Below are 26,195 nucleotides of genomic sequence, written 5' to 3'. Positions count from 1 at the left end.
AGTGCTCACATACAGTGGATGTGCAAGGCTGACACTGCATTCAGTTGTACAAGCCTGTTCAGGAGAATTACACACCAGAGAGAAGAGGTTGCTGAGCCTCTCTGAAGACTCACAGAATGAAGGATGAAAATATTTTGTAGACTGTTAGAAGATTTTAACAAGTGAGTAGGATCTTTGAGATGGCAGTCAGCCCATCCAGAGATGCCATGAGAGAGAAGTTACCTTTATCCATGTCTTCTTATCTTCACACTTCTAGGGATTCTGATGGCTTTGGTCATCTACTGTGAGTGAGAATTGCTAGTTCAGGACTGAAATTTTGGCAAAGGTTTTGTAGTCACATGGCATGCTAAAAGCAATGGCCTGTTATCAGTTAGGTAATAATCCTGTGGTGCCATAGCTACCACTAAGGAAAAAGGGAACTGCTCAGTTTGTCTTCAGGTTTATATGTCAGAGCTTCAGTATCATTTTATTGACAAAACTAATAACTCATCCTGTTGATTTAACACATATACCTAAAATCCACAGGGAAGAGAAACAGTGGGCACACTAAAATTCTAAGTTTCTGTAATTCTTCAGTAGAACCAGAGGCAGGCATCCTTCTTTGTGCTTCCTATGTCTTACAAGACTGCATGCTATTTCTTTGAGTCAGAATGTTCTTGCTGACACAGGATATAAATGGCAGTCACTATAAATGACTTTGCTCCAAGTTAACAGTTTATTACAACTATGGTTACAAACCTTCATACCCTTATTTACTCAGAATTTGTCATAGAAACAGACACCAAAGAGAGAGCCTCAGTTAAAGAATTGCCAGATTTCTAGGGAAAAAAAATGTGTTAATGAAATGGCTTCAGATAAATGCACATTTGGGCAGTCACCGAGCCTGTACATAATAAATGAGTTATCATTTGCTCTAATGTTTGAAAATAAATTCATTCATTTATTAATTTTATATCCCAGCCACAGTTCCCCTTCTCTCCTCTCCTCTAGTCCTTCCCTCTGTTCCCTTTCCTCAATCCACTCCCCCTCCATTTCTGTTTAGGAAATGTATATCCCATGGATATATCCCAACTTAACATGCCATGCTTTGTTATATCCAAACATATCCATGGGATATATCCATGGGATATAACAAAGCATGGCATGTTAAGTTGCAGTATGATTAAGCACCTTCCCATGTGCTAAGGCTGGGCAAGGCAACCCAATATGAGGAGTTGTCCCAAAGCCTGTAAAAGAGTCAGCGCAGCCCTTGTTCCCACTTTAGGAGCCACTCAAGAGGAGAAAGCTACACAACTGTAACATATATGCAGAGGGCCTAGGTCAGTCTCATGCAGGCTCCCTGGTTGTTGGTTCAGTCTCTGTGAGTCACTGTGAGCCCAGGTTAGGTGGGTCTTCTCATGTTATCTTTGACCCCCTTTGAGGGGGACAATCATTTCTCCCCCTCTTCTACAGGATTTAGTACTCTCTCCTTCTGCCCCCCCAAACCTGACTGCTCATGTTTCCATCCTGACACTCAGTCCACTCACAAAATCTCTTCTATTCCCCTTCCTAGGAAGGCTGAAGGAGAAGAATGTGTGCCCACAGCACCAGCCTGGCTAGCTTAGTTGGCAGAGCATGAGACTCTTAATCTCAGGGTCATAGGTTCGAGTCCCACGTTGGGCACCAACTGTTGTAAGGGAGGGGCCACTTGTTTGTTCCAGATGCCTGGCTAGCTTAGCCCCAAAATAGCCACATAGAAATTGTATTAAATAAAACACTGCTTGGCCCATTTGCTCTAGCCTCTTATTGGCTAACTCTCACATCTTGATTTAACCCATTTCTATTAATCTGTATATCGCCACATGGCAGTGGCTTATTGGGAAAGATTCAGCATGTCTGACTCTGGAGGTTCCATGGCAACCCTCTCCCACTCTACTTTCTTCCAACCAGCCTGCAGTTCTGCTTTCCCTGCCTACCTAAGTTCTGCCCTATCAAAAAGCCAAAAAAGTTTCTTTATTCATTAATCAATAACATATAACATAACCATAACACATAAACAAAGGACCTCCTACACCATAGGAAGATCTGGGTGTCCCCACCATGAACCCTCTTTGTTTCCTAACCTCTCTGGGGCTGTGAGTTGTTGCATGATTATCTTTTATTTTACAGCTAATATCCACTTAGGAGTGAGTACATATCATGTTTGTCTCAGTCTGGATTACCTCACTCAGCATTATTTTTTTCTAGCCTCTTCCATTTGCCTTCAAATTTCCTGGAGCCCTTGTTTTTACCTCTGAGTAATACTCCATTGTGTAAATGTACCACCTTTTCTTTATCCATTCCTCAGTTGAGGGGTATCTAGGTTGTTTCCAGGTTATGGCTATTACAAATAATGCTGTTACAAATATAGTGGAGCAAGGGTCCTTGATAGCTGGGTCTTGTGGTAGATTGATTCCCAGTTTTATGAGGAAGGACCACACTAACTTCCAAAGTAGCTGTACAAATTTGGAATGGAGAGGTGTTCCCCTTGCTTCATATCCTCTCTCACATGAGATGTTGCTTGTGTTTTTATCTTAGCCATCATGAGAAGTATAGGATAAAATCTTGGAATGTTTTAATTTGCATTTCCCTGATAGGTAAGAATGTTGAACATCTCCTTAAGTTTCTCAGCCATTTGAGATTCTTCTGTTCAGAATTCTCTGCTTAGATTTGGTTTGTTGATATCTAGTTTCTTGAGTTCTTTATATATTTTGGAAATCATGCCTCTGTCAGTTGTGGGGTTGGTGAAGATCCTTTCCCATTCTGTAGGCTGCTGTTTTGTCCTATTGATGATGTCCTTTGCCTTATAGAAACTTTTCAATTTCGTGAGGTTCCATTAATTGTTGATCTTACTGCCTGTGCTAAGTGTGTTCTATTCAGGAAGCTGTCTCCTGTGCCAAAGCAGTCAAGATTATTTATCAATTTCTTTTATTTAGGTTCAGTGTATCTGGATTTATATTATGGTCTTTGATCCACTTGGACCTGAGTTTTTTGCATGGTGATAGATATGGATCAATTTGCATTTTTCTACAAGATGACATTCAGTTATGCACCATTTGTTGAAGATGCTTTTTTTCCATTATATAATGAAAATTTTACCTTTCTTGTCAAAAATCAGGTGTCCATAGGTGTGTAATATATGTCTTAATCTTGTATTCAATTCCATTGATCCACCTGTGTGTATACCATGCAGCTTTTATGACTATAGTTCTTTAGTAGAACTTGAAATCAGGGATGGTGGTACCTCCAAAAGGTCTTTTATTGTACAGGATTGCTTTAGCTATCCTGGATTTTTTGTTGTTTTTTTTTTTAATATGAAGTTGAGTTTTATTCTTTCAAAGTTGGTAAAGTATTGTGTTGAGATTTTAGTGGGGATTACATTGAATCTGTAGATTGTATTTGGTAAGATGGCCAGGTGTACAGTACCAATCCTACCTATCCATGAGTATGGGAGAGCTTTTCATTTTCTGTTATCTTCTTAAATTTCTTTCTTCAAAGACTTGAAGTTCTTCTCATACATGTCTTTTGCTTGCTTGGTTAGAGTTACACCAAGATATTTTAGCGTATTTGACGCAATATTAAAAGGTATGGATTCTCTGATTTCTTTCTCAACCTGTTGATCATTTATATATAGGAGAGCTATTGATTTTTTTTTAGGTAATCTTGTATTCAGATACTTAACTAAAGGAGTTTAGCATCAGTAAGAGTTTCCTGGTAGAGTTTTTGGAGTAGCTTAATCATTAAGTCATACTTCAAAAACCTTGTACTCCACAAAATCGAAAAGAAATGGACAAATTTCTTGATAGATACCATTTACCAAAATTAAATCAAGATTTGATAAACAATATAAACAGACAAACAATCCCTAAGGAAATAGAAGCAGTCATCAAAATCTTCCAACCAAAAAAAAAAAAAAAAAAAAAAAGAAAAAAGCCTAGGGCCAGCCAGTTTTAATGTAGAATTCTACCAGATGTTCAAAGAAGAACTAAGACCAATACACTTCAAATCATTTCACACAATGGAAATAGAAGGAACACTGACAAATTTTTCCTATAAGGCCACAGTCGCCCTGATATCTAAACCAAAGAAAGACTCAACAAAGAAAGAGAATTACAGACCCAGTTCACTCATGAACATTGATGTAAAAAAAAAACCAAATGAACAAACAAACAAACAAAAAACTCAACTGCTGCAGCCAGCGCATCCTGGATAGCCAAGACTGGCAGAGGATGCCGGAATTGAGACAATGAGGTTTCTTTTCGGGTGGAAGAACAGCAAGCTTTATTTTGCCCAGCAAACTTTTATACCTCTACTGCTTCTGTGGAGACCCACGGGCCAGAAAGAACACAAACATCCTTGTCAATTAAAGACCACAAGGAAGTTCCCCTGTTGGTCAGGGGGAGTGAGAGCAGCTGGATCACAACACTCAACAAAATACTAACAAACAGAATCTAAGACCACATCAAAAAGATCATACACCATGACCAAGCAGGCTTCATCCCAGAGATGCAGGAATGGTTTAACATATGAAAATCTGTCAATGTAATTCACCATATAAACAAACTGAAAGAAAAAGGAAAACACATGATCATCTTGTTAGATGCTGAAAAGCCTTTGACAAATTCTAACACACCACTTTATGATAAAAGTCTTGAGGAGATCAGGGATACAAGAGATATACTTAAAAATAATAAAAGCAATATACAGCAAGCATATAGCCATCATCAAATTAAATGGAGAAAAACTCAAAGCGATACCACTAAAATCAGGAACAAAATGTCTACTCTCTCCATACTGATTCAATATAAAACTTGAAGTTCTAACTAGAGCTATCACTAAAGGAGATCAAGGGGATACAAATTGAAAATGAAGAAGTTAAAGCATCTGTATTTGCAGATGGTATGACAGTGCACATAACTAACCCAAGAAACTCTACCAGGGAACTCCTACAATTGCCCTCATTTTTCAAAGCTTGTGTCAAGGTAAGGTAAAATTGGCCAGCACACCTACTGCTTCCCAGTCTATAGGTTGGACGGTCAGCTATCTCAGGTTAACTCGGTGACTGAATCAAGACTGGCAGTAGAGAATTTTCAGTTGTAGATCATTCCTATGTAGAAGGGAGCTGGCTAAAATGTAGATTTTGTTTAAAGTTGAGGCAATTGACAGCCGTCCTGCATGAACTAAGACAGTATGGATAAGCCAGGCCTTTGGGAGCAATTGCTAGTTTTCCATGTAGATCACTATCATAACAATTGTATGAAAAGGGCTCTCTCTCTCTCTCTCTCTCTCTCTCTCTCTCTCTCTCTCTCTCTCTCTCTGGGTGTGGGTGTGGCTGTGGGTGTGAGGGGGAGTGATGAGAAGAAAGATGCTGACTCATCATGCTCACTGAGGAACCAGAAGCAAGCCAGGATAACCACAGGCAAAGTAGAATCCAAGGTCACTCTAGCAATTGCTAAGCCATAAATTCAACCTTCTGTCTGTTTATTTGTTTTATTTTGTTTGTTTGTTTGTTTTTCTTTTATGCTTACAAAGGAAAAAATATGTCTTCACATAATTAACAGGTTTTGGGAAAAATCTACAGAATAGTTTTTAGGAATTTAATATCCAAGATTGAGAGTGTACTTCTGAGTGGTAAGATTTACTATTTAAAAAAATCTTTTAATCTCTGTATTTTCTTCCTCTTTTCTTTTTGTCAATAAACATGAACTTAGTTTGCCTCAAGCTTTTTATATTTTAATGAAAGTATTTGTGAATTATTCAAGTTTTGCTAGTAATGACTTCATGCGGCATCTACAGAACCCCCATTTTACTGATAAGAAAGTTGGGACAAAATGACATCACGTCATTTGTACCTACTAAACAATTTCTTTATCATTAGAAGTCAGCTGATTAAGATTTTAACAAATAATATCCTCATAATATAATATCCTAGTTATTAATTGAAAGTTATTGTTTATGTTTCTTTTGTTTTGTATCTCATCTGCAAGTGTGGAGTCTCCAGGGTTCTAGCTTAAGGCATATTTATCTGCTAGTGAAACTTGTCAGCTGTCTCCTTGGGCTGCTGTGGCAGCTACCCCACGTTAGGAGCTTCCTGGACTTTTTCACTGTGTTCCAACTGATTCATGCAGAAATGCTGAAAAACAAAAGCCTTAAGTTAGGTTTGATAGTTAATTAACCACACTATCATGAATAAAACATTTCTTTAAAGCTGATTTATATGATTCTTTTCCTTTACAAAACAACATAAAATCTAGAAGCCCAGGACATGTGTCTTTAGCAGACTTTCTGCCTTATGGCAGAGATCAATCATGAACACCAATACTGAGCATTTCCGTAGGTTCATGTCCATCAGAGAAGGGTTGATGCTCCTGGAAAGACACCTACAGTGCTCTTGCAAAGCAGATGACTGGCGAGGCACAACATCCCTCCACATCTCCTGCCAGATGGAGAACCCGGTTCCATTAGCTTTTTTCAAGAACTTGAATTCTGGGTATACAGTCTTTTACTGTGAATAAGAAAAACAGCGACAGAAGTTGGTAGCGTCGATAGGAGTAAAACCACCCACAAGTGCCCACTTAGGTATCACACTGAAGGATATACAATCTTGAGTCAGTTTACCCTCCTAACCTAAAGATACCTTCTTAGCAGCACTGCACAGATTCCATATTTTAGCCTCCCACCATCAGCCTCTCTGTGGTCGCTGTGCTCTGTCCTGCTGTATCAGTGGCACCTGAACACATGCCTCGTTTACTTCCTCCTTGATGTCTGTTTCTGACAACATAGAGCATGTCCCTCCTGTAGAACAGGACCTTCTTTTTGCATCTGTACAGTTGTGGCTGGCTTCTGTCCTGACCTGCACGACCAGTTAGGTGGTTCTTGTTTGTGTCCCCGGTTATTCTTCCTGCTCTCTCCTCTAGCTCTTTAGTCCATGTTCTCAGCTCTTTTCTCTGCAGAGTGTTTTCCAGAAGCAAAACAACAAAGAACTAGTCATGGACGTCATGTCCTCTTATGGCTCGGGGAGCCCCACCACACAACTGTCCTCTACCCTTAGGCCTCTGACCTGGCTTGCTCTTCTCTCTTTCAGTCGGGCACTTCAAATATGTCAGACATGTACGCTTCAAAGTTGTAAGAAATTTAGTTTGCTGCCACAGGCAACTGATCTCCTCTCTCTTCTCCACTTGCGCCAGGCCATTCAATGTTTCCCACCTCGTCTTCATAGCGACAATCTTCCTAGGACACCACCACTGTCTAAGTTCACTTCACAGAATGTCTACGTAGGACTCCACACACTAACGGTTGAGGCAGCTTGAAGGATGGTAGTGGACACTGTTGGGAAGATCTAGGCTAAGTTCCTGACAGTAACTACAACACTTCTGAGGCTGACACAGGAGGAATCCAAGTTTGAGGCCAGCCTGGGCTACATAGCAAATTTCAGGCTAGCCTAGACTTCTTAGTAAGACTCTCTCTGCCTTAATTACTGTTCCCTTGCTCTGGAGAGACACCATGACCAAGGCAGCTTATCAACAAAAGCATTTAATTGGAGGCTTGCTTACAGCTTCAGAGGGTTAGCTCTAACCATCGTGAGATGAGTGCGGTGGCAGGCAGGCATGGTACTGGAGCAGGAGCTGAGAGCACACATCCTGACCAATAGGCAGCAGGCAGAGAGAGAGAGGGAGAGAGAAAGAGAGAGAGAGAGACAGAGAGAGAGAGAGAGAGAGAGAGAGAGAGAGAGAGAGAGAGAGGCAGACAGACAAACGGAGACAGTGAGAGGTGGCAGTGAGAGGTGGCAGGGGAGAGGGGGGGCTTGACTGGGCATTTGAAACCTGAAAGCCCACCCCAGTGGCACACCACCTCCAAAAAGGCCATACCTCCTAATCCTTCCTAAATAGTTCACCAACTAGGGAAACAGACATTAAAATATATGAGCCTTTGGGGGCCATTCTCATTCAAATCACCATACTGCCTGGGGGGGGGGACCTACTTATAGGTGAGCTGAAAAGATGAATTAATAATTAAGAACTGTAACATGAGGGGGCCTGTTTGTTGGGGGTTTTCCTGTCCTGCCCGACCCCCCCAACTGTTTAGTCCCAGAGAAAAATCACACAAAGGACTCTATAAGTTATAAAGCTGATTGGCCCGTTAGGTCAGGCTTCTTATTGGCTAACTCTCATATCTTGATTAACCCATTTTTCTGATCTATTTTAGCCATATGGCTCAGTACCTTTTTCAGTGGGGCAGCTCACATCCTGTTGCTTCAGTGATCTGGGTAGGAGTGGGAGAAATCAACTTCCTCCTCCCCAGAATTCTCCTGCTGTCCTTGCATCATTTCCACTTCCTGTCTGGTTTTCCTGCCTACACCTCCTGCCTGGCCAATCAGCGTTTATTTAAAACATGATTGACAGAATACAGACAATTCTCCCGCACCAAGAACACTAGCTGTTCTTCCAGAAGACCTGAGTTTAGTTCATACACGGTGGCTCACAATCATCTGTAGCCCAAGGGACTGAATGCTCTCCTCTGGTTGCTGATGGTATACAGGTATATTTGCAGACAAAAGGCACCCTGTACACACAAGATAGATTTTAAAAAACTTTTAAAATTGTTTAAAAATTATTTCTATGACTATCCAAGAAAGGAAAGAAGAGAGTGGGGGAAGGTTGGGGGAACAGGCCAGAAATCATAGAAAAAAAGTGGACAAGGGCAAACAAAGCACATGCAAGTGGGGGAATGTCGCAGTGAAACCCAGGAGTGTGTATAATTAATAAGTGTTAACTATAAAGTACTCATACTAACATTTGAATGGTTACAGTACAATTTGGAGTTTTATATTTTTGAATGTTTTCACTCATTAAAAATAGATTCTTTTCTCTATATGATCAATCTATCTTTATTATAGTTTCCCCTTTCTCCCAGTCCCTGTCCTTATCCCCTCCCTCCAGGTCCACTCCCTCTCTGTCTCTCATTACTAAAGAACAGACTTTCAAGAGTCAACGGTTTGAGAATTTTATACCCAGTGCTATATATTATATCATTTCTCCTCCTCCTTCTTCCCACTCCCACTCCTCTGGTGTCCTCCCCAAGCCCACTCCAATTCATTATTTTTCCTAATTATTTTTACTTATCTAGAAATAAAGGCATTTAGAAATCCAGCCTGCTGGGTCCCTTTAGTGGTGCTCTTGTGTGTATGTGTTTAGAGATGACCACTTGGGATAGATGATCTATTAATGGACTCATCCCTGGAGAAAACAAAATACTCCGCTCATTTACAGATCACTTCAGTTCTTTCCTCCTTTTTATGATTACAGCTTGGCATTTTGTTCTCAGATTTCAGCCTTGTTCTGTGTCTGTGAGTTCCATCGCCGCTCCGAGTGGCCACCTTCACTGGTATCTGCCCCTCGATCCTTCCACCCCGCTTAGTTTAAAGTTTGGAGACTATTCCAACCTAAGGACTCCTGGGGTTTGTGGTATCAGCAGTTTGTGTTCTTGTGACTTGGGGCAAATTTAATTTATAGTTTCTCTCTCGTGTCAGCCTCCTGGTAAGTAGATTCATGATTGGTTTGTGCTCTGAACTTTGAGACCTGGCAGCAGTACCGTGGAATACCATTCTCTCAGTCACAAAGAACTGGAGAAGGGAGACTACAGACTGCAGGTTGCTCACTTCAACAAGAGGTTACTGAGCCGTGGCCTAATAATTATGTTTTGATTCATGAATATTTATCACAGTGACCAAATATTTTTTCATCCATGACACGCAGAGGAATGTACCCTGAAATTACAGACAAGGATAAAAGAATGGGCATATTATCTGCCTCCTAAGTATTTATGATTAAAAACTTTTCAGACTGTTGTTCCTAAGAATTGTTCGGTTTAGGATAGACATTTGTCTAGACCTGAAAAGGGGAGGCCTGCAGTCAACCAAAGCTGCAGACATGCCTGAAGCCAGCTGACTTCTTTTACAGTGTACTAGTTCTGAACCGAAAGTTCCTTACTAGACGGCTTAGAGCAGACAGCTTAGAGCAGAACCTAACGGAACCCCCAGTGCATACTGGGTAGTGTCGAGAGAAGTGTTTGAGTAATCATTGCCCCCTATGTGACTAAGTATCAATTACCCTGGCTAATCAACAGTCCTCAGAATGAACTCATTGTTTCCTTTTTCTGTTTATTTGATGTACAGATTGAACTACAGATCTAATTACAAGTGTAAACACTAACAAAATCAATTTTTAATGTAAAAAGTAAAAGCTGAAAAATGAAGAAATTAAGGATGAGATTCCTACTTCTTTCATGGCTAAAAAATAATAAATGTAAATGCAGAAACCCTCTATTTGTCTCCAGCTTTGCCATTTGCCAAGTTCTCTCTTCCTTGCTGCCATGTGACTGGTGATTCAGAATATAGCTGGTCAGAGTCCTAGAACAGTCCTAGAAAGAAGGGATCACAGTGGCTTTCTGTGTCTGCCTAAGTGAGAGGGAGAGCAGAGGCCTTGAGAGAAAACTAGCCACAAGAAGGAACCATAGGAAACTGTGCGGCTAGTCTCCGCAGAAGGGACCGAGCCAGGCAGTCTAGCGCAAAGCAACCAGCTCCCAAGAGACGCCCACCGGAAGAGCCCAAGCTCCCACTCTTCCCCGACCATTTGCTCCTCCTCCCAGGAAGATGCCCCCTGCACTGGGCATGTAGAATGGAAAGACTGAACAGTAGAAGAATGTGGCCAAACCATTACGAAATGGTCCAGCTATAGTTACAAAAGAATCAGAGGGCGGAACCTAGCTCGCATCTCAGGCCCAACTCTGTCTTCGCCCCTTCGCACTCTCTCCTGCTGACGACAGTTCAAAACCATGGTCTCTGGTTTATCAATTATTTCTTAAGTCCCTCCTTTAAGTCATATTATAAACCATCAGTTCTCAACCTGTGGGTCGTGATCCCGGGGGGGGGGGGGGGTGTCAAACGACTCTTTCACAGAGGTCACATATCAGATATCCTGCCTATTAATTATTTACATCGTGATTCATAATAGTAGCAAAATTATATTTATGAAGTCTCAATGAAATAATTTCATGTTTGGGGGGTCAGCACAGCATGAGGTCCCAGCATTAAGAAGACCGAGAACCAGTCTTTCAAACACAACAGAGAGATGTTGCTAAGAAAAGCCTTGTCTAAGAACTTGCAGTTTAGTAGATTTCTTGGATATTCCAAATGTGTGTGTTTAAGAAAACCTAATTCTGAGGGTGCTACCTTGTCCGCCCCATCTCTGAACAAAAGGGAGTGGCGTGACTTCACATCGAAGCCTGAGGCCTCCCTCAGCCAGGAATCTTTAAGCTTTGAAGAAGTTGGAGAAAGGCCTGAGAAGAGAGTGTCCAAAGGAGCCAAGCCACCTCCCACCTTCCTGTTCTAGCCAGCTTTTTCCAGCACTTCTTGTTAAACTTGTGACCTGGGACACGAAGAACTCACAGAACTGGTGGCAAGGACAGCTGAGATTCTTGCCTTCGCTGGTCTTCCGCTTTAACGCGAGAACGCTGAAGACTCCTCCATGGTTAAGCACACCCCCTGCCCTTGCAGAGGACCTGGCTGGGCTCCGTACCACCCACATAGCGTCTCAGGAATGCCTGTGACTCCAGTTCCAGGGAAGCCAGCCCCCACTTTCCCCCTCGGTGGGTTTCCACATGCATGGGATGCAAATAAATCCATGAAGGCACATACAAATAACAAGTAAATCTTTAAAAATAGAGTTATGAGAATATATTATCCTTTAGATTATATGATTTCATTTGTGGCTCACTGAATATTGACTAATAAGCTGAAATTCCTAGATCAAAAGAAATATAGAAAGGGGCTTGATGTTATAGTCAATCCAGCTATAAACAAATTAAAGATTTTTAAAGCATTTTCATGATTATAGGCGGATGAGGAAATAAAACAGCAATACACAGACAGAATTGGCTTCCCTGTGAATGCCAGGAGGTGCAGGTGAATGTGATCTGGAGCACAGGAACTTGCTACGTGGTGGGGCCAGGATACCATGTCATTTGTGAACAGTTTGAGAGCCAGAACCACGCATCTCTCATCCTCGCACCTCAGTGCCTGGCGATACACACAGTGAATATGCACCGTTCTACAGCCTGACAATCTAGGCGACTCCTGAAGTTGCCCACAGCCCTGCAGCAGGAGCCTGCGCAGCATGCACTGGTTGGCAGGGGAACTTGTTTTTACCCTGAGGTCAGAAACTTCCACAGCTGAGGACATTGGATAATGGAGGCCCCTTTTCTATATTTGTACAGCTTGGCCCAGACCAAGCAAGAGTCATTTAAACATAATCTGTATTTAAGCATCCTTTCCTTTTTATTTTAGCCATGTTTGTGTTTCCTAGGGCATGTCTAAAAGTCTCAAAATATTTACTGTATACTTCCATGCTTTTTAGAAAAAGAAATGCGGTCTGCGAATGCAGTTCTGTTCAGCAGGCAGAGCGTTTCCTGGCACACGAAAGGCTGCATTTGCAAACAAACAGGAGAACGACTGTTCGGCTTTACCAGATGGGTCCTTAGAGATGGGTTTTACAGCACGGGTTTTGTTTCCTTATCCAGCCTTTAACCTGTCACTTCTCAACACTTACAGTGACCCTGAAAAATAAATCAGTAACATTTGCACAGTTTTTAAGGCTGACACTTTAATTGTTTTCCTGTTTTGTCTATCGTTGTGGCCAATGAAATTAGGTCATAGTCATGTGAAAAGCTAGTTGTGTGAGAAAAATGTTGGATGAGGATGAGTGTTTTCAGGAAGATGTTGTTTCTATTAATGTGTACTTGAAACTAAATCACTGAGCCTACGTAATTTGGAATATTAATATCTCTCCGAAAGAACCGTTGACCCGAATTCAATGGGAAATGTATGCTTCTGCTTGCTCTCGCGAGATGATTACAGCAATTAGTTTAAAAAATATGTTTACATGCACAGCACGGCTTTGTAAACGCGCTTAGTTGTGGAGACAGTTGGGAAGCTGTCTCCCCAGTAGGAGAAGAGTCTTGACCCTCTCGGTCCTCCCAAGACCTGAAGAGAGCAAATGCTGATCTGTGGAGCATGGCACTGTCCCCTTGGTTCACGTAGGGAAAGCGTTGCTTGTGACTGCTGGGCCATGGTGTTTCCTAAGAAATATTTTGCTGTTTAGACCAGTAGGTAGATATTTTGGGTGTGGACAGTTGCTATTGCTTCAGTACCCTAGAACCATGGAGAGGACAAACTCCATACAGCATTCACACATACTTATATTTCTGGAAAATGTTTATATGTTATTCCATTTCTTCTTTAATTAGCTGAGTTTCTTTATTTTTATCTTTATTGATTAAGAATTTTAGTAACAGATATTCTTCCTTGTATTAAAATTTTCAATACCAAAAACACAGAGGGCACATTTAAGGTATTGTATTGTCTAAATAAAAACGTCGGAGTGGGGTCGAGGGACACACGGCTTTGGAGAGCAGTCATACAGTAGAGCACGTGTGGAAATCATGACGAACAGGAGTGTAACGAGCAGAACACAAACAAAGACCAGTCCTTTCTTGTGACGTTAGCAGAGCAATTATCAAGAGTTTGAGCACGTTGTTGAGGGATTTGAAGGGCTAACGGCTTTTGAAGAATGCACGAGATAGCTCTGTCGCTCTTGGGAAACATTTATGGAGAAGCATGGATTGCTAAATCTTAAGCAATCCACAGTCCCTATGCAGCGACTCGGTTCCAAGTAGCATAAGTAGGTGAGATGCACACAAGGGTGTCAAGTGGCACTTATTTGGCTCTCTCCAAATGCACAGAAAGTAAGTGGAATACCTCAATTAGCTAAATAGGCATCCAGTGGGGGATGAATAAAAAATAAAGGGCAGGAGGTTTGCCTTCTAAAACAAGATGAATATAGCTCAATAATAAATTTCTGTAATTTATTGCATGTGTTAGTGGGCTACATTCAGAGTTGCTAAATATATTAAGAAAAAAATGATTGACGAGCGCCCAGTCTTCCTAAGCAGCATTGATGAGCATTCTGTGACTTGGAATGTGCAGTGTGGCCTCTTGTCTGAGTGCGGCTTACTCAGTTGCTCCTAGATTTAAGTAAGATTGGAGCCTCCCAAAGATGATCAGCGAGCTTACTGTTGTGTTTAGGCTTCAGCTGTGCTGGCCAGACTGCCTTTGACATACTAATGCATTTTTTCTTTTTATAGGGACTTTATGTTTTTGTGGTTTATTTCATTTTACACAACCAAACATGTTGCCCCATGAAGGCCAGCTACACGGTGGAAATGAACGGTCATCCAGGACCTAGCACAGCTTTCTTCACTCCTGGGAGCGGAATGCCTGCAGCTGGAGAGATGAACAAATCTACCCAGAACCTCATCAATGCTATGGAAGAGGTGTGTCCCCGGCCCCACCCTGACACCCTCTCACCTACTGACCAGCCCTTTTTTGATAAAAAGTAAAGACAAAAGATGCTAGCCAACTTTTGAGCCCATCCCTCTGTGCAGTGGCATTTGAAGGATCTTAATTGGTTATTTTTCTGTCCTGTGAGCCACATGGACCAGCCATTTTTATTGAGAAATCAAAGCAAAATGTGTCATTTCCTTCAAAACTTTCTAATCTGATATGACAGGAATTGAATATGTCTAAGAAATGCTTTCAAAAATACCATTCTTCCTAAAATCACACTCAAAGTCATCCTTGTCTGCGTCTCCCCTCACAGTTCTTTAATCCCAACAAAGAGAAGCAAGCAGGCAGACACTCCTTTCTGTTGAAATCCACTCATAAGTCTAAAGCAGAGCTCAGGGGCTGCTTTGTTGCACTCCTGAAAAATCTAGGCAGGATTTCCTCCACAAAATCTGCCTCCCACTGCTGGCAACATTATTCTGTCCATATACGCTTGATTTCCTGAGTCTGACTCACATACCCTTCACCCCCGCCTTTTGGCAAAGTGTTAGTCTGGACTGTAAAGCCCACCTGAATACAACTATCCCAGAAGAGGCAGTGATGCACAGCCCTCACAACTGTGCAGGTTCGCGATGTGCCTGGCTGCATGCCTTATGAATGAAAGAAGCAGGTGTGTGTCTTACTTTCATATAAATGCATGAAATTAAGAAACATTTTATTGAATAAGAAATATTGATAGGATGATAGATGGATAGATAAGTAGATAATGATAGGTAACTGTTAGATGGTTGCTAGAGATGTGATAGACAAAGACAGAAAGACAGATAGACGATAGATAGGTAGATAGATAGATAGATAGATAGATAGATAGATAGATAGATAGATAGATAGATAGATAATCTACCTGCCCAGAGATACCTTATGAGGGATGTACTCTCATTCCTGTCAATTTAAAATGGAAGCAAATGATTACAATGCCATTACTGTGTATAGCCTTTTTGTTTGAATAAAAATTACTATAAGGAATTATCAATTCATAATGGATAAGCATGCATAGGATAAAAATGGTTGACAGGGCTCATAGGTAGGAGATAAATAAAAGTGTAGATTAAAAAGAATGTATTTTGTCTGTCATATGAATAAGTTTAAGAAGGATGTTTAAAAATTGAGATATGCCAGAGCTAGAGAGATGGCTTAGCAGTTAAGAACACTTGCTGCTCTTACAGAGGACCCAGGTTTAATTCCCAGCTCCCACCCGTGGCTTACAACCATGTATAGCTTCAGTTCCAGGGACCCAGTGCTCTCTTCTAGTTTCTGTAGGGACCAGGCATGTACATGGTACAAAGCACACATGCAGGCAAAACACTCATAACATAAAAATAAATAAACCTTCAATTTTTTAAGAAAGAAAAATGTTGAGATATGTCTTTAGTACTTTGATATTGAAATTTGGTACCATTTTATATGTCAGATTTTTTAAACTGAGTTATTTTATCATAACTAGTGACCAAAAAAGCCAACAGGAGTATTTTTAAGATCCATTGGTCTTGTTGAATCATTAACAATTTAGCATTTGTCCAGCTCTGACCTGTCTTGTGAAATATCTTTTAACTATGTGTGGCTGAATTAAAGTAACTAGCATTACAGATCTAGTTTGTCATTCACTCAGTGACACTGTAAATGTTCCCGGGACACATGTGCCCAGAAGCTGCAGTATCGGAGAACTTAAATATGAACTATTCTTGTCACTGAAAACAGTTCTGGAGAACAGTGCTGTCCTCGATGCCTGGACTCGTGGTGACGATCATCTGAGGTTTCACCTTCTCTTGAGTTCATCTCTGAGGTTCTTGGTTCCCTCTTCTCAGTATGAAGTGTCCCTAAAGTCGCTCAGCAAACCCTTACGTCGGAAGGCAACAGCTGTAACCCTCTGGTTCCTGGGCTGGAGCCATCCCTTGAGTGTCCCTCTGGGGTGTTGCACAACTGCATAGCTTAAAGTCTGTCTGCATTCCTCAGAGGCTCAAAACTGGCTGTGATCCAGCTGTCAATGAGAGACTGCGGGAGACAGTCTAAAAAGCCAGCAAGAGCAGGGAAGGCCAGGGAAAAGAAGGATTAAGGACTATTTGCCACTAACCTGGTTTGCCAGTAACCTAGAAAGGCAGGAATACATTTAATCATCTCAGAACAGAACTCCTTTGAGCGTTTAGTCAAAAGCAAGGAAGGATTTTGATAAACTCCCTTTAGTTCAATGTGCTTTTTTATATACTGGCCCCAATTAAAATATATTTCAGATTAATAATTTGGAGGGTTCTTCTGAATTTCCTTAATATACATTTTACAAATAAATAAACAGAGAAATAGTTTTATCTCCCCATACATGGCATCATAGCAATCTACTATCAATCTCACAGTATAACAGTGATTTTGAGAAACTGTTACATCATGAGGTTATACTAGCTCGAGGCGAGGCATGCTTTTCTGAAGAACAAACATAAAATGCAAGCTCATAAAAGCAATTCAATAGGCCATCCACAGTTTTAAATGAAATGCAAAAAAATTGTTGCAAAAATGGGCTTCAAAATTAATGCGTACATTCATGTCATGTTATCAATTGTCACTTTCTTCTGCTCTTGCCCCAATCCAAAAGGTGCCATCTGACTGGGAGAGAGCATCCTTCCAGCAGACCAGCCAGGCAAGCCCTGATTTGAAGACAAGTCCCCAGAATGGTGCCTCATTCCCTTCTTCTGGAGGATATGGGCAGGGGTCCCTGGTAGCCGATGAAGAGTCCCAAGAATTTGATGATTTGATATTTGCATTAAAAACTGGTATGTATGAACCCACAACTGGCATTAGGAACTGGCAGCCTGCGAGCCTGTTACATTCTCTCCCCTTCCATGAGAGTGCAAACGCACTGTCAGCCACGGCATGTCCTGATTCTCATGACCCGTGTCTGATCCCAGTCAAGCCCTAGGATATTCTGTTCCTAGCATCAAATATAACACACAGCCTAAAAATAATTTACGATTTGCTTTTAACAAAGAAAACAACATATTCTAACTAAATGTAAATATCTGTGTCCTGAAATCTGGCTAGAACACCAAGACCTTAGTAAGTCGGATTCAATATAAACTTACTGAAGGAGTTTTCCTCTGATCTGCAAAAAAAGGGGAAAAAAAGAATGTCATTTATGAGGACGTATTTCATATACATTCAGAAGTCATGTAACAAACATGTATATGTCTGCAGTTTTCAAGGTGTACAATCACATGTTGTATTTTATTGACTGTGTGTGTGTGTGTGTGTGTGTGTGTGTGTGTGTGTGCGCGCGCGTGCGCGCGCGTGCGTGTGAGTGCGTGTGTGTGTTCAGTTCCACTCAATCTATAACCCTAGTGGATAATTCCTATACAGAAAGCAATAAGATCCTAAAGACCCCAGCACATTACCTAGAAATGGGGAAAGTGAGAAATCTGACTGAAGGTCACATGCTAGTGGAAAAACATTAATGAATACCATTCTTTTTAATATGTAAATGTTCCCATTAGTGGCAGTGTGGTCTTTCCACCCCTGTGACAGACCCATGACCAAAACGTGAAAGGGTGGTTTCTTTTGGCTGATGATTTCAGAGGTTTCAGTCCATGGTCCGCTGGCTCCCTTGCTTTCAGGCCCAGGACAAAGTAGAAATATCAAGGAAAGGCATGAGGAAAGATGGTCACTGTCTGGAAACCCCAGTATAAAAGGAGTAGCAGGAAGGGGCCAGGGTCAAGACGGCCTCCTCACAAGCGTGCTACCAGCAGTATGTCTTTGGATGCCACCTTCTGGATATTCATTCAATTTTAGACAATATCAATGAATGACACTATTGACTAGGCCAGAGTGAGTCCCCTGATTTTAAAATGACCTTACAAAAAACCCTGAAAGGAGAAGTGAGGTGACTTCTCAGTTTGGTCAAGCTGGCAATGAAGATTAGCCATCATAGTAGTTTGGGTTAGATACATAATGTGCCATAACTCTATTGTGAATATTAATCATTTTAGAGTTTTCCTAATCCTATAAGCAGTTTTTTAAACATTTTCTTTTTCAAAAAAATTTTGAACTATTCCTATTGGAAAATTAGTAATGAAGTTTTTAAAAAGCAAGAAGATACAGTTGCAAAGAAGCTTCTTAAATGCTTACTTAAAAATGTTTCCATGTAAAGTAGCTTGATTTTTCTATGACCAGATATTCCTTTGGCAAAGCATTTTTGTCATCACAAAGTAAATCTCTTACATCTTGAGAATGACTGGAACAACCCAGGGATTGTATCTCAATTTGTATTCCATATTAGGGTCTCATTATTAAGAAATAGTAAGAATACAAAGCACATCACTGTCACCTGACCCCTCCCTATGCCCACACCCAGAATGCCATGCTGCCCTCATGCCCTTTTGAGAAATGACAAATCCAACTGAAATGAGAACAAACTCACCCCTTCATACACAACAGGTGCTGATACTCAAATGACAGCGGAAGGACCTTTCAAAACATGAGTGATCAAATGGATGAAAAACACGAAACCTGGGACTGTTGTGGAGGAATAGACACAGGAGTTAAAAAAGAATAAAATAAATAATCAAGAAAATTGTAGAGTTTTGTAATCAAGGGACAAAGCTCTCTCAGTTGAAGAATGTGTAGTGTTTAAACAGGAAAGGAATAGAGGAAGGGCATTACATACTCGAGGAGTCTAAAGAAAAATTTCAGCCTTAGTGTGAAGCTTGTTTGTGGAGAACATCACTAAGGAGGAGAAGGACTGAGTAGGCTGAGACAGGCTCACAGGGGCTTCTCTCATACTATCAGCAGCTAAAGCCATGATGAGTGAAAGCAAGCACACCCCTCCAGGGAGCAACCCCTGCCAGGGGGCATTGGGAAGACTATAGATCCACAGCCCAAATTAGCACTTTGACAGTTCTAAAGTGTAGTAGGAGGAAGCTGTTTGTTCGTCCCAGCTGCCCAACTAGCTTAGCCCCGAAATAATCACACAGAAACTGTATTAATTAAAACACTGCTTGACCCATTAGCTCTAACTTCTTATTGGCTAACTCTTACATATTAATTTAACCAATTCCTATTAATCTGTATATCACCACAAGGTCGTGGCCTGACAGCAAAGTTTCAGCATATATATCCCCAGCGGCGGCCCGGTGGCATCTCTCTGACTCCACCCTTCCTTCTCCCAGCATTCAGTCCAGCTTTTCCTGCCTGCCTAAGATCTGCCTTTCTGTAGGTCCAAAGCAGTTTCTTTATTCATTAATGGTAATCACAGCACACGGAAGGGACTCCCACATCAATAAAGTGCTGTAGAAAGACCTACTTTATTGAATTTAACCTTGTACTTCTGGAATACAGTTAGTGGAAATTTCCTTTTGGGAGTACAGAACCCTTGGGGCTGTTTAGCACAATGTTAAAATGCTGTTTGGTAGTCCTAAGTAGTTGGACATTTATAGTGAACCATGGGGGTCTTTTTGAGAAAGAAATAACTTTTGGAAAAGTATAAAGAGTAAATTATAAGCAGTCTCAGAAAGGCTGGGAAGATCTCAGAGTGGGCCAGGGTCATGACGCTAAGACCCCGCATAGAAAAGGTCAATGAGAACGGAAGAGGGCAGGCCCTGAGGAAGATCAGGGGCTGAAGGAGACTTGCTTCTCACCTGAGGGAGTGGTACAGCACTTCCTAAGTGTGTTTGCTGAGGGAAACTGGTGTGCCTTGACGATGAACATTCCTCCTGAGTATTCATGAGGTTCAAAGTACCACAGGAGATGGTAGTATTTGAAATACATCAGAGCAGAGATTTTATTGGTAGCTTTGGGAATTATTAACTCTGAATTAGGAAAGGGGAAGAAGAGAGAAGAGAGGAAAAGAAATGAAGAGAGAAGTTAGAGAGAAAGGCAAAGAAAGAGATGGGATGGGAAACAGGAACATACTAGATAATGCTTGCCTCTGTGTCAGAAGGGAAAAGGGTTCCACCGAGAAATTCTAGCAAATAAGGAAGGCAACTAAATACAGAAACGAGTTTTCATGAGAATGAAATGACTAGTTACATAAAACATTAAGTAGAATTGGGACTGAAAGAGAGTTTACAAATTATGATTAGGTTCCCTAATGTGTTCTGTAGGCAGTACCATTAGATCTTTATGTTCAAACACTGATTTAAGATGAATTCTTGGAACATAATTAAATTAGATCTGTGGGCTATATATATAACAAGTACTGGGTGTATTTGGTTCAGGAATGCATGGAATGACTTGCTTAGAGATTTAGCTTAGCATTCCTTAGAGTTCCCTAAACTCATTGGGAAAAAATATTTTAAGAGATTAAAATAGCAATCTCTAACATTGCTTCTCTATATTATGGAAAAGATGCTATAATAACCAAGCATCAGCCCCTGAACACATTCCATCATAGGATATGGTCAAATAAAAGAGCCACCCACATGCTGTCTATCAACAGTAGAATTCACCAATGGCCTGTCGTCTGGATTTGGCCTAACAAGGTGTTTTTCTTGACTTACACAGCATTTTAACAGTTTTTGAGCCAATATAAAAAATGTAGAGATACTGTATATAAGTCTAGAAAAACGTCTGACAACATGGACTTTAAAATAATTGAGGTGTGTGCATAGAAAGAAATGAGTTTGTTATATCTTCATATTCAGTGTCATTATACTTTGTTCCTATCTGCCCCATCACTTCTTCCCTCTGGCTAAACCTCTTCCCTCACAAAGAGTTCCTCCCCTTCTCCTCTACCCTCATCTTTCCGTTTCCCTCCCTTCTGCATACCTCTTCCTTCTCTCTCATCCTGTCTGTTTTCACATCATATATGTATATGAATAGGCATATTTAGAGTCCACATGAAAGAGAAACATGCTATACTTGTCTTTATTGTTCTGACCTTTCCCACTTAGGTAAGGATCTTGAGTTCTATCCATTCTCCTGTATGGCTGAGTAAAATCCCATTGCTTGTATGCACTTCCTTATCTATCCACTCATTTCTAGATGGACAGCAAGGCTGATTCCATACTTTGCTATTGTGAATAGTGCATCAATAGCCATGGATGCACAAATAGAGACATGGTGAACTCATAACTGAATTGTATGTTAGAGAATTCCTAGGTAGACTACACACTTCCAGCAAAGTGGTAGACTGTAACAACAGCAAATAGAAGCAAGGAGCCTTGCTATATTCCAGTAATATACTTGCTGAGGAAAAAAAAATCAATTCATAGTGACTTCAAAGTAAATAAACCAATGAACAAGTTTATGAAGGAAACTAACCAGAGGTAAAGATACCTACAATTTTGAAAAGCTTCAAAACATCAAAAAAGAAAGAAATTGAAGAAGATACTAGAAGATGGAAAGACACCCCTGTGTTCATTGACTGAAAGAACTAATACGTTACCAAATTAAGACCTACAGATTCAAGGCAATCCTCACCAAAATTCTAATGGCATTATACACAAACTATTTTTCAAAAATGCTATTGTCCCATACCCATGCACATACTGGAATTACTCATGAGACTCAGTGGGTTAAAAACAAGTATATGAATTTGGGTAGGGAGGAGTTGGAAGAAAAAGAATAGGAAGATGGATTAGATATAAACAAGTTGTGGACCTGTTCTCAAGAATAAATAAAAAAATTAAATTCTAAAATTCATATGGAATCACAAAAGACACGAAAGAGTCAAAACATTCCTCAACAAATTAAAAATGCTGATGGCTTCACAATACCTGATCTCAACTTATGCTGAAGAACCATATTAACAAGACCAGCACAAAACTTCCACAACAGACATATACAATGGAATACAATAGATGACCCAGAAATAACTATAGACAGCCTCATGGTATTGACATGTATCCAAATCATACACTGACCAAATCATAACAATAACCTTGTTAATGAATGATGCTGAAAAACTATATGTCTGTATGCAAAGTAAATTAGGTCCATATCTTTACCCTGTATCAAAATGAATTTGAAATAGATCAGAGACCTAAATGTAAGTCCTGAAACTACTTAGAGATAAAAACATTCGCATTAGAAGCCCTACGAGTCAGGCGTAGACAAGAGTCATCTACTATGGACTCAACAAATGACAAATGGATGGCATGAAATAAAAGCTTCTGCCCAGCCAAGGAAAATGTCATCAACGTGAAGAGACCACTACAAAATGGGGGGGGGGGGGGGCGTTACCAACTAGGCATCAAGAAGGAGATTAATATCTAGCACTTATAAAGAGCTCTAAAAATTAAATTGTCATCCAGCCAGCAAATAGTCTAATTAACTGATTAGACGTTTCTCCAGAGAAGAAACACAAATGGTCAAGAAATGCTTGAAAAAGCATTTGAAACCCTCAGCCATCCCAGGAATGTCAATCAGAACTGCTTGATATGGGCTCACCCAGTCAGCATGGCTCCGGTCGAGAAAGCAGACCCCTATAAGAAGTTTTTAGTTTCTTTTAGAGAACTATCAGACCCAAGGACTGTTCCTAAGATGGCCATCATTACCCATGTCTGCAACCCCACATCCAGGAAGCCAGAAAGGAGACATCATTCCAGACAAGCCTAAAGTGCACTTTAAGACCCTTCTCAGAACACAAATAAACAGAACTATTGTTTATTGTTCAGCTTAGTTAAGGATTTCCTTATCCTATTGAACTTTAGTTAGATAAAATAAGAGTTTATGAATATTTTCTATGTCTTTTCCCTCAAAAGGGGATGTGCTTTGTATCATTGTCTAACTGGGGGAAAGCCACATAAATTGCGAGGGGGTCATAAAATCAGAAAACCCCGCATCAAAACCTTAGTTCTGTGGTTTCCATGCTTTGAGTCTTCGACAAGGAACTGAGCCTCTCCATTTCCTCCTGTATCAAGTCGTGCAAGTGTTGTGGCATTAAGAATTGTCTATGTGAAACACTAATCAGAGTGTGGCAGAGATTAGGTTCCCTGAGGTCAGCGATGTAAACTACCAGTTGGGCGCACTTTATTGTTTGACTTAGAAACTATTTTAGGGGCTGGGAGACGGCTCAGTCTGTAAGGTGACTGATGTATAAGCTGGAAGCTGCGTTCTGTCCTCAGCCGCACATAAAAAGCTTAGCACAGTAGGAAAATGAATGTAACTCTAGGGCAAAGACAAGAGGATGCTGGGATTTGCTGGCCAGCCAATCAAGCCAAATCAGTAAGCTTCAGTCCAGTGCGAAACTTTGTCTTGAGAAAAGAGGTAGAGAACTATAAGGGAAGACACCCAACATTGACCTCTAGCTACAACATGCACACATGTGAGTATACACACTCCCACAATGGAAGGTATATATACAGTAAATTAAGTCATATGTTCACAAGATATTCTGCTAACACCTGATTGTTGATTGCACCATGCCTATGATGTGACCTAGATGTTCGGCTGGTTTCAAATTTGCCAAGGGGGCTGCCCAGCCACAAGGTGGTGGAGGTGGACTCATAACCTGGTTTCTGAGTACACACCAAAGACATATACCAAACACCTGTAATGAACTAAGTACTTTCTATGAGTGTGAACCAGAATAATGGGAAGGATGCAATCCATAGGAAAGGCTGACATTTGGAAAGAGAATCATGGTGCTTCTACAGGCATTGAGGGCAGCGCTTGGACTGATGTGCATAGCAGAGCACAGGCAGCCAGATAAAAGGGGTGGAGGACAGGAAGGGAAGGACACTGAGAAAACAGGGCCGTGCTTTTATAATATATGGATCTCCTGTAGAGGTCCCCAGTACCTAAATAGTGGGAGAAACAGGCATGAGTGAAAAGAGAAAAGATCTGGAAAGAGCCAGGGGATCTGAGAAGGGGGTGAGCAATTTATGTGGCCCAGAAACATAGGAAGGAATAAGACAGATGGTGTGAAGGATGAGACCAGGAGAGGTGGGCTTTGGCTAGAAGGAGTGGACATGGACTCCTGGTTTTTTCCCCACATAGGCTATTCTAAAACTAAACAACCTTCTTCCCAAAGCTACGAGCAGAAGAATTGGCAGGGACTTAGTGGCTTCTTCCTTGACTCTTTTTCTGCCAAGTTGAGTGGTCAGCAGTGGGGGAAGCTCCAAGATCTGTTATTTGGCCATTGGTAGCAGCCCACTCTTGGCCACATCTGTATTCTCTGTCTCCCTCACTGTGTGCATGTGTGCATGCCTGTGTATTATGTAGAGACAGAACACAAGAGTAAATACAGTCCCCGTATTAGAGAAGAAAAGAACCTAGTATAGTTTTAAATTATGTGCACTGTGAAGGGGAAGTAGTGCCTAGTAAAAAATCTTCAAAAGTTTGAGGTGTTGCATGCTGTTAAGAACAGCTAGTTTCCTGGGTTTCTGATGAGAATGTTTGCACTGTGTTATTCACGTGTCCTTGTCTTAAGCTCAATCTTCAGGGGCAGTTTCCTCAGGGCACTGATAGGACACCATGTAGACTCCCTCCTGCAAGTCTGTCTGTCTTCTCAGACTAAGAAACAATGAGCATCCCCCATCAGGCTACTGGACTCAGTGAAGTTCCAAGGGTTGGTGGTTATGTTTTCTATCCCACTAATGAAAAAGTCTGGTAACTTGCCTGATTTTCTACTTTGGTAAGCCCTTCATTGAGAAACCCCATTCTCCATTACAAATTATACCTGTCTATCATATGGCAAAAAGAAAAATAGCCAAGTGTACTGGCTCACTCCTGTAATCTCAGCACTTGAGCTAAAGCAGGAGGGTTGCTATGAATTTAAGGCCAGCCTGGACTACATAGTGAGAAGCTGTCTTAAAACAAAATGAAAATATGAGAAGCCCAACATTCTACCTTTAGAAATCAATATCTACTTTTAAAAGCTATAAAAGTATCTTCAATTTAAAGTATGATTTTATAATTTTAAAGTATTTGCTGTTTATTCCAAATAAATAGCCTGGACTTTTAATAATTAGAAACAAAATGTTTTGGTTTAATGTGACTTGACCATTAGGAATTTCTGTACTTAAGTGTTCATTCCTCTTCATTCCAGGTGCTGGTCTCAGTGTCAGCGACAATGAATCTGGACAAGGCAGCCAGGAGGGAGGTACCTTGACTGACTCCCAAATTGTGGAACTCAGGAGGATACCCATTGCTGACACCCACCTCTGAGAGCCTCACTAGCACTAACCATTAGAAAGAGGATAATTTTCCTATTTGCCTTGACTTTTGTCTTAACTCTGTAAGCACTTACAGCCATGTAGCAATGGTGTGTAAGTCACAATGAGTGACTTACAGAGACGTGATCGTTAGCTGGAATAAACATTGCTTAATATTTGTGCGATTTAAGAATCGACTGCTATCATAAAAGATCAGATCATTCCTATAAATTACATATAAGAATGCATATAGTTCAAAATTATTAGTTGTTTCTTAATCATCCTAACTCAGCTAACATTGTTTAATGAAAGTACTAATCAATAAAAGCAATAGAATCCAGTTGGTATCAGCAAGGCTCGTTATTATAAATAAATGTGCATGGGCAGAAGCACAAAGTGTGTATTCTTGATGGTGTCTGGCACATGTCTCTTTTAGCAGTGATTGAAAGGAATCCAAAGCCCACACTTCTACAAGTGTAGATGATTTTGAGTCCTGAACAGTGCACTGTGTGGTCTGTGAAGGATTTTGCACCTGAGTGTGGATGAGACACTGAGGTTGCAGTGTCTTTTTCATCAGCAAGACCAGATTCTGCTCTCAACAAACTTAAGGTTCTGAACATGTTCCAGAATGAATGTTCTGT

At 40.8% G+C, this 26,195-nt stretch overlaps 1 protein-coding gene across 1 annotated transcript in view; it reads left to right on the top strand.

Annotated features, from left to right (window-relative positions):
* The window catches only part of Adgrv1 (adhesion G protein-coupled receptor V1), a 504,420-nt gene extending 478,470 nt beyond the window's left edge, over positions 1 to 25,950 (top strand). The window contains exons 87-89 of the mRNA XM_087896763.1: positions 14,218 to 14,406; positions 17,061 to 17,238; positions 25,449 to 25,950. Coding sequence (XP_087752889.1) covers positions 14,218 to 14,406; positions 17,061 to 17,238; positions 25,449 to 25,567 — 486 coding nt within the window. The 3' untranslated portion in view covers positions 25,568 to 25,950. The remainder of the gene's footprint in view (positions 1 to 14,217; positions 14,407 to 17,060; positions 17,239 to 25,448) is intronic.
* Positions 25,951 to 26,195: the final 245 nt, after the last annotated feature.

Source organism: Myodes glareolus, chromosome 15 (genome assembly GCF_982192425.1).
Source record: "Myodes glareolus chromosome 15, mMyoGla1.1, whole genome shotgun sequence".
NCBI classification, from domain to species: Eukaryota; Metazoa; Chordata; class Mammalia; order Rodentia; family Cricetidae; genus Myodes; species Myodes glareolus.
This window is presented reverse-complemented; position numbering and strand designations above follow the sequence as displayed.